The following is an 8,758-nucleotide window of genomic DNA, read 5'->3' as shown; positions in this document are numbered from 1 at the left end:
TTCAGGTCTCTAATAGGGTGATAGAATGATTCTATAGGGTATCTGGTCCTTCAGGTCTCTAATAGGGTGATAGAATGATTCTATCGGGTATCTGGTCCTTCAGGTCTCTAATAGGGTGATAGAATGATTCTATAGGGTATCTGGTCCTTCAGGTCTCTAATAGGGTGATAGAATGATTCTATAGGGTATCTGGTCCTTCAGGTCTCTAATAGGGTGATAGAATGATTCTATCGGGTATCTGGTCCTTCAGGTCTCTAATAGGGTGATAGAATGATTCTATAGGGTATCTGGTCCTTCAGGTCTCTAGAAGGGTGATAGAATGATTCTATCGGGTATCTGGTCCTTCAGGTCTCTAATAGGGTGATAGAATGATTCTATAGGGTATCTGGTCCTTCAGGTCTCTAATAGGGTGATAGAATGATTCTATCGGGTATCTGGTCCTTCAGGTCTCTAATAGGGTGATAGAATGATTCTATAGGGTATCTGGTCCTTCAGGTCTCTAATAGGGTGATAGAATGATTCTATCGGGTATCTGGTCCTTCAGGTCTCTAATAGGGTGATAGAATGATTCTATAAGGTATCTGGTCCTTCAGGTCTCTAATAGGGTGATAGAATGATTCTATAGGGTATCTGGTCCTTCAGGTCTCTAATAGGGTGATAGAATGATTCTATAGGGTATCTGGTCCTTCAGGTCTCTAATAGGGTTATAGAATGATTCTATTGGGTATCTGGTCCTTCAGGTCTCTAATAGGGTGATATAATGATTCTATAGGGTATCTGGTCCTTCAGGTCTCTAATAGGGTGATAGAATGATTCTATAGGGTATCTGGTCCTTCAGGTCTCTAATAGGGTGATAGAATGATTCTAGAGGGTATCTGGTCCTTCAGGTCTCTAATAGGGTGATAGAATGATTCTATCGGGTATCTGGTCCTTCAGGTCTCTAATAGGGTGATAGAATGATTCTATCGGGTATCTGGTCCTTCAGGTCTCTAATAGGGTGATAGAATGATTCTATCGGGTATCTGGTCCTTCAGGTCTCTAATAGGGTGATAGAATGATTCTATAGGGTATCTGGTCCTTCAGGTCTCTAATAGGGTGATAGAATGATTCTATCGGGTATCTGGTCCTTCAGGTCTCTAATAGGGTGATAGAATGATTCTATAGGGTATCTGGTCCTTCAGGTCTCTAATAGGGTGATAGAATGATTCTATAGGGTATCTGGTCCTTCAGGTCTCTAATAGGGTGATAGAATGATTCTATCGGGTATCTGGTCCTTCAGGTCTCTAATAGGGTGATAGAATGATTCTATAGGGTATCTGGTCCTTCAGGTCTCTAATAGGGTGATAGAATGATTCTATCGGGTATCTGGTCCTTCAGGTCTCTAATAGGGTGATAGAATGATTCTATAGGGTATCTGGTCCTTCAGGTCTCTAATAGGGTGATAGAATGATTCTATAGGGTATCTGGTCCTTCAGGTCTCTAATAGGGTGATAGAATGATTCTATAGGGTATCTGGTCCTTCAGGTCTCTAATAGGGCGATAGAATGATTCTATAGGGTATCTGGTCCTTCAGGTCTCTAATAGGGCGATAGAATGATTCTATAGGGTATCTGGTCCTTCAGGTCTCTAATAGGGCGATAGAATGATTATATAGGGTATCTGGTCCTTCAGGTCTCTAATAGGGTTATAGAATGATTCTATAGGGTATCTGGTCCTTCAGGTCTCTAATAGGGTGATAGAATGATTCTATAGGGTATCTGGTCCTTCAGGTCTCTAATAGGGTGATAGAATGATTCTATAGAGTATCTGGTCCTTCAGGTCTCTAATAGGGTGATAGAATGATTCTATAGAGTATCTGGTCCTTCAGGTCTCTAATAGGGTGATGGAATGATTCTATAGAGTATCTGGTCCTTCAGGTCTCTAATAGGGTGATAGAATGATTCTATAGGGTATCTGGTCCTTCAGGTCTCTAATAGGGTGATGGAATGATTCTATAGGGTATCTGGTCCTTCAGGTCCCTAATAGGGTGATAGAATGATTCTATAGGGTATCTGGTCCTTCAGGTCCCTAATAGGGTGATAGAATGATTCTATAGGGTATCTGGTCCTTCAGGTCTCTAATAGTGCGATAGAATGATTCTATAGGGTATCTGGTCCTTCACGTCTCTAATAGGGTGATAGAATGATTCTATAGGGTATCTGGTCCTTCAGGTCTCTAATAGGGTGATAGAATGATTCTATAGGGTATCTGGTCCTTCAGGTCTCTAATAGGGTGATAGAATGATTCTATAGGGTATCTGGTCCTTCAGGTCTCTAATAGGGTGATAGAATTATTCTATAGAGTATCTGGTCCTTCAGGTCTCTAATAGGGTGATAGAATGATTCTATCGGGTATCTGGTCCTTCAGGTCTCTAATAGGGTGATAGAATGATTCTATAGGGTATCTGGTCCTTCAGGTCTCTAATAGGGTGATGGAATGATTCTATAGGGTATGTGGTCCTTCAGGTCTCTAATAGGGTGATAGAATGATTCTATAGGGTATCTGGTCCTTCAGGTCTCTAATAGGGTGATAGAATGATTCTATAGGGTATCTGGTCCTTCAGGTCTCTAATAGGGTGATAGAATGATTCTATAGGGTATCTGGTCCTTCAGGTCTCTAATAGGGTGATAGAATGATTCTATCGGGTATCTGGTCCTTCAGGTCTCTAATAGGGTGATAGAATGATTCTATCGGGTATCTGGTCCTTCAGGTCTCTAATAGGGTGATAGAATGATTCTATCGGGTATCTGGTCCTTCAGGTCTCTAATAGGGTGATAGAATGATTCTATAGGGTGTCTGGTCCTTCAGGTCTCTAATAGGGTGATAGAATGATTCTATAGGGTATCTGGTCCTTCAGGTCTCTAATAGGGTGATAGAAAGATTCTATAGGGTATCTGGTCCTTCAGGTCTCTAATAGGGTGATAGAATGATTCTATAGGGTATCTGGTCCTTCAGGTCTCTAATAGGGTGATAGAATGATTCTATCGGGTATCTGGTCCTTCAGGTCTCTAATAGGGTGATAGAATGATTCTATCGGGTATCTGGTCCTTCAGGTCTCTAATAGGGTGATAGAATGATTCTATCGGGTATCTGGTCCTTCAGGTCTCTAATAGGGTGATAGAATGATTCTATAGGGTATCTGGTCCTTCAGGTCTCTAATAGGGTGATAGAATGATTCTATCGGGTATCTGGTCCTTCAGGTCTCTAATAGGGTGATAGAATGATTCTATAGGGTATCTGGTCCTTCAGGTCTCTAATAGGGTGATAGAATGATTCTATAGGGTATCTGGTCCTTCAGGTCTCTAATAGGGTGATAGAATGATTCTATAGGGTATCTGGTCCTTCAGGTCTCTAATAGGGTGATAGAATGATTCTATCGGGTATCTGGTCCTTCAGGTCTCTAATAGGGTGATAGAATGATTCTATCGGGTATCTGGTCCTTCAGGTCTCTAATAGGGTGATAGAATGATTCTATAAGGTATCTGGTCCTTCAGGTCTCTAATAGGGTGATAGAATGATTCTATAGGGTATCTGGTCCTTCAGGTCTCTAATAGGGTGATAGAATGATTCTATAGGGTATCTGGTCCTTCAGGTCTCTAATAGGGTGATAGAATGATTCTATAGGGTATCTGGTCCTGCAGGTCTCTAATAGGGTGATAGAATGATTCTATAGGGTATCTGGTCCTTCAGGTCTCTAATAGGGTGATAGAATGATTCTATCGGGTATCTGGTCCTTCAGGTCTCTAATAGGGTGATAGAATGATTCTATAAGGTATCTGGTCCTTCAGGTCTCTAATAGGGTGATAGAATGATTCTATAGGGTATCTGGTCCTTCAATTCAATTCAATTCAATTCAATTCAGTTTATTTATATAGCGCCAAATTCACAACACATGTCATCTCAAGGCACTTTACAGTTCAACCAGATCAAATTGATACAAAGTTTTCTATCTAAGGAAAACCAGTTGATTGCATTGACTCATTGACTCAAATACAATCCCCCAAACTAAGCATGCTTGTAGCGACAGTGGAGAGGAAAAACTCCCTTTTAACAGGAAGAAACCTCCAGCAGAACCAGGCTCAGTGTGAGCGGCCATCTGCCGAGGCCGACTGGGGTTCAAGGAGACAGAAGCAGAGATACAAAAAGCAGCTGTAAAAGGCGGCCCCGTCCAGGAAACACACAGCCAGGCAGACGAGCTCCGAGGCAGCTCCCATGCCAGAGGACGAAGAGAGCACATCCACTCAGTCACGGTCAGAGAAACAGGACCACACTGGAAAACAGGCCGATCTCCAACATCTATTAACAAGGGTGTTGATAGAAGCAGCACAGCTGATATTTTTTTCCAGGATGACGTCACAGCCAAACAGGAACAGACGAGGCAAAGCTACTCTGAGGAAAAGCAGAGAGAGCAGAAGGTTAGAGATTGAACTAACAGATTCTGCAGAATAGGAGAACAGAGAGAGAATGAAGCAGAATGATGAAATGGGGGTCCCTATGTCCTCCAAAAGTCTAAGCCTATAGCAGCATAACTATAGAGATAGCTCAGGATAACCTGAGCCACTCTAACTAGAAGCTTTATCAAAAATGAAAGTTTTAAGCCTAGACTTAAAAGTAGACAGGGTGTCTGCCTCACGGACTAAAACTGGTAGTTGGTTCCACAGGAGAGGAGCCTGATAACTAAAAGATCTGCCTCCCATTCTACTTTTAGAAATTCTAGGAACCACTAGTAAACCTGCAGATTGAGAGCGAAGTGCTCTGTTAGGAACATAAGGAACAATCAGATCTCTGATATAAGATGGAGCTTGGCCATTTAAGGCTTTATATGTGAGAAGGAGGATTTTAAATTCTATTCTTGATTTAACAGGAAGCCAATGAAGAGAAGCCAGGATAGGCGAGATATGATCTCTCTTTTTAATTTTCATTAGAACTCTGGCTGCAGCATTTTGGATCAGCTGAAGGCTTTTAACTACAGTTTGTGGACTTCCTGATAGTAAAGAATTACAATAGTCCAGCCTTGAAGTAACAAATGCATGGACTAGTTTCTCAGCATCACCCCTGGACAGGATATTTCTAATTTTTGCAATGTTCCTCAGATGAAAGAAGGAAATTCTAGAAACCTCTTTGATGTGGGATTTAAATGACAGGTCCTGATCAAAAACAACACCAAGATTTTTTACTTTATTATCTGAAATCAGTTTAATCCCATCCAAATGAAGTGACTGGCTAATCAGTTTCTTTTTCAGAGACTCTGGTCCAAAGACTATAACTTCTGTTTTGTCTGCATTCAGAAGCAGAAAGTTAAGAGTCATCCAGGTTTTTATGTCTTCAAGACATGCCTGTAATCTATGTAATGGGTTAGCTTCATCTGGATTTATAGACAGATATAGCTGGGTATCATCAGCATAACAGTGGAAATTAATCCCATGCTGTCTAATAATTCTACCAATTGGGAGCATGTATAAAGTAAAGAGAATTGGTCCTAGCACTGATCCCTGTGGTACTCCACAGGTAACCTTTGAGCGTGTTGAAGATCTATCATTAACATGAACAAACTGAATTCGATCAGATAGATAAGATTTAAACCAGTCTAGTGCTGTTCCTTTAATTCCAACAAAATATTCAAGTCTTTCTAAAAGAATATTATGGTCAACTGTATCAAATGCAGCACTAAGATCCAACAGGACGAGCACAGATACAAGTCCATTATCTGAGGCCATGAGAATATCATTAGTGACTTTCACCAGAGCTGTTTCAGTGCTATGATGAGCTCTAAAGCCAGACTGAAACTCTTCAAAAAGTTCATTATGGTGGAAGTGATCGCAAACTTGTTTGGCAACTACTTTCTCAAGAATTTTGGATAAGAAAGGAAGATTGGATATAGGTCTATAATTGACCAAGTCATCTGGGTCAAGAGACGGTTTCTTAAGCAGAGGTTTAATTACAGCAACCTTAAAAGCTTTAGGTACATATCCCTGTAACAGAGATAGATTAATCACATCTAAAATGGAGGAGGAGATCAAAGGGAATACCTCCTTAAATAACCTGGTTGGAACTGGATCTAACATACAAGTTGAAGGATTAGATGAAGACAATAATTTTGCTAATTCAGAGAGTTCAACTGGATCAAAGCAGTCTAAACCCAGTTCAGATTCCATGACTACCTCAGGTACAATCGCGGATAGAGGAGTGCTTATGATCTTATTTTTAATAAGATCAATCTTATCCTTCAGGTCTCTAATAGGGTGATAGAATGATTCTATAGAGTATCTGGTCCTTCAGGTCTCTAATAGGGTGATGGAATGATTCTATAGAGTATCTGGTCCTTCAGGTCTCTAATAGGGTGATAGAATGATTCTATAGGGTATCTGGTCCTTCAGGTCTCTAATAGGGCGATAGAATGATTCTATAGGGTATCTGGTCCTTCAGGTCTCTAATAGGGTGTGTAACATTGGTTGGGCTGAAAATGGCATATTAGCTGTTCTATGAGCCCTAATGCAGCCTGGTTAAAAGCCCTAGAATGAAATGACAGGTTTTCTTCCTTTTATGGTGTGATCATGAATATTTAGATGAGCTGTGCTCTGATTGGTTGGTTTACAACGAGCCAAGCTGCTGAGCAAAGACGCATCATAGCAACAAGCACTCGCTCACTGAAACATCAGATTGTTGATATGGTAGGGGGACCAGACGTCCTCTTTTTTCGCGGACATGTCTGGGGGGGAATTTCATTCCGGCTGAATGAAGCTGAATGAGTTTTTCTTGTTAAATAGATATGATTACAAAACGTCAGGTAGCTACTAATAGACGGCCATTAGAGTTTTTCATCTGGGTGAAATAACAGCTAATGCAGCACCCCTGTCTGCCAAGGCTCTTGGTTTGATCCGGAAGAAGCGGCTGGTGGCAAACTTTCTTTTTTTTGACAAAATTAGCAGCTGAATTTTGTGCGGGCAAATTTTTTCTGCATCTGAATTTTTTGCAGTCGAATTTTTTGCAGCTGAATTTTTTTGCAGTCGGATTTTTTGTGGCCGAATTTTGTGCAAGGAAATTTTTTGCAGGCACATTTTTTTGCAGCTGAATTTTGTGCAGGCAAATTTATTTGCAGCTGAATTTTTTTGCAGTTGAATTTTTTGTGGTTGAATTTTGTGCAAGTAAAATTTTTGCAGTCTAATTTTTTTTGCAGCTGAATTTTGTGCAGGCAAATTTATTTGCAGCTGAATTTTTTTGCAGTTGAATTTTTTGTGGTTGAATTTTGTGCAAGTAAAATTTTTGTAGTCACATTTTTTGCAGCTGAATTTTTTTGCATTCGAATTTTTTGTGGCTGAATTTTGTGCATGTAAAATTTTTTGCAACTGAATTTTTTGCAGGTAAATTTTTGGCAACTTAATTTTGCAGCAGAATCTTTTGCAGCTGATTTTCTTAAGCTGAATTTTGTGCAGGCAAAATTTTTTTCAGCTGAATTTTTGTGCAGTCCAATTTTTTGTGGCTGAATTTTGTGCAAGTAAAATTTTTTGCAACTGAATTTTTTGCAGCAGAATCTTTTGCAGCTGATTTTTTTTGCAGCTGAATTTTCACCAGTTAAAAATTCTGTGTGAGGAATTCACTGTGTAAAAAAATTCTGTGTTTAAAATTCGGTGTACACAAAACTGACAATGATCGTTTTCTACTTTCGGCTACTTTAGATCGCCAATGAAATGTGAAATAATATCCAATATTCATATAATGTGTTGAGACTCCACAAGAGAATTTATTCTTAAGAAACGGATGCAATACAGTTTGTCCGTGTGAAGTTGCCGTATGATGACATCATAATAAGGGGCGGGGCCCCGAGCAGATCTGGTAGCTACAGCTTAGATGTTCATGGGATGGACCACAGCAGACCGGAGACCCGGCAGAAGAAGAAAAGACCAAACAGCTGTTTGTTGAGAAGAGGCGTTTACTTTGTGGCGTGTTCCACAGACTGACATGATTTACAGAAAAACGCAGCGATCCGTACGGAGGAAGATGGAAAAGCAGCTCGTAAGGTGCTTCATTAGGAATGTTCTGGAAAACTTCCCGCAGAGACGCAGCGACTGCGGCTACGCTAACATTAGAAAACTATCTACACAGAAAACGGCAGATATTTACAGAACCGAGTATTTACAGCAGGATGGGAGCAATGAATATTTACATTTACCAGGATTATATATTAGCAGTTTCTGGGGGAATCACAGAGCGGCCATTTGCAGCAGCTGCTCTTTGAACTGCTGCGCGTGGTGCGACAGGTCCGTGACCCGGTCCACCATCTCCTGGATGGCGGCGGTGTTGGGGTAGTTCAGGGCGGCCGTTTTGGTGGCCGCCACCACCGTCTTCAGCAGGTCACACAGCACGTTGCTGGAGTTCATCACCCGGTTGGCCACCTCGGGGGCGGACGCCTGGCGGGACAGCGTGTCCCCGATGAACACCAGCTTGTGCGCGCTGAGGATGACGAACTTGCTGTGGGCCACGAAGATCCGGGGGGGTTGTCCGGCCCTGACGCAGCCGAAGAAGGCGTCCACGGCGCTGAGGAGGGTGGAGAAGTGCTGCTCGCACTGAGCCGAGTAGAAGCCGAGCAGCTGGCGGTCCCGGGCGCACACGCGGGCGGAGGAGTCTGAGGGGGAGGGGGGGATCCACTGCGTGATGTCGTTCTCCACGGGTCGGATCACTTCCTGCTCCAGCTTCTTAAACTGATTGATCTGAGAAGGAT

At 41.7% G+C, this 8,758-nt stretch overlaps 1 protein-coding gene across 1 annotated transcript in view; it reads right to left on the bottom strand.

The window, feature by feature from the left end:
* Nucleotides 1-7,758: 7,758 nt before the first annotated feature.
* nedd9 (neural precursor cell expressed, developmentally down-regulated 9) overlaps nt 7,759-8,758 on the bottom strand; it is a 50,085-nt gene continuing 49,085 nt past the window's right edge. Inside the window, exon 7 of the mRNA XM_038281459.1 lies at nt 7,759-8,747. Within this exon, the coding sequence (XP_038137387.1) occupies nt 8,241-8,747 (507 nt within the window). The 3' untranslated portion in view covers nt 7,759-8,240. The remainder of the gene's footprint in view (nt 8,748-8,758) is intronic.

This window comes from Cyprinodon tularosa, unplaced genomic scaffold (genome assembly GCF_016077235.1).
Source record: "Cyprinodon tularosa strain WSP-4 unplaced genomic scaffold, ASM1607723v1 ctg1033, whole genome shotgun sequence".
In the NCBI taxonomy this organism is placed as follows: Eukaryota; Metazoa; Chordata; class Actinopteri; order Cyprinodontiformes; family Cyprinodontidae; genus Cyprinodon; species Cyprinodon tularosa.
Note: the sequence above shows the minus strand (reverse complement) of the source record. Positions and strands in the feature narration are given on the sequence as shown.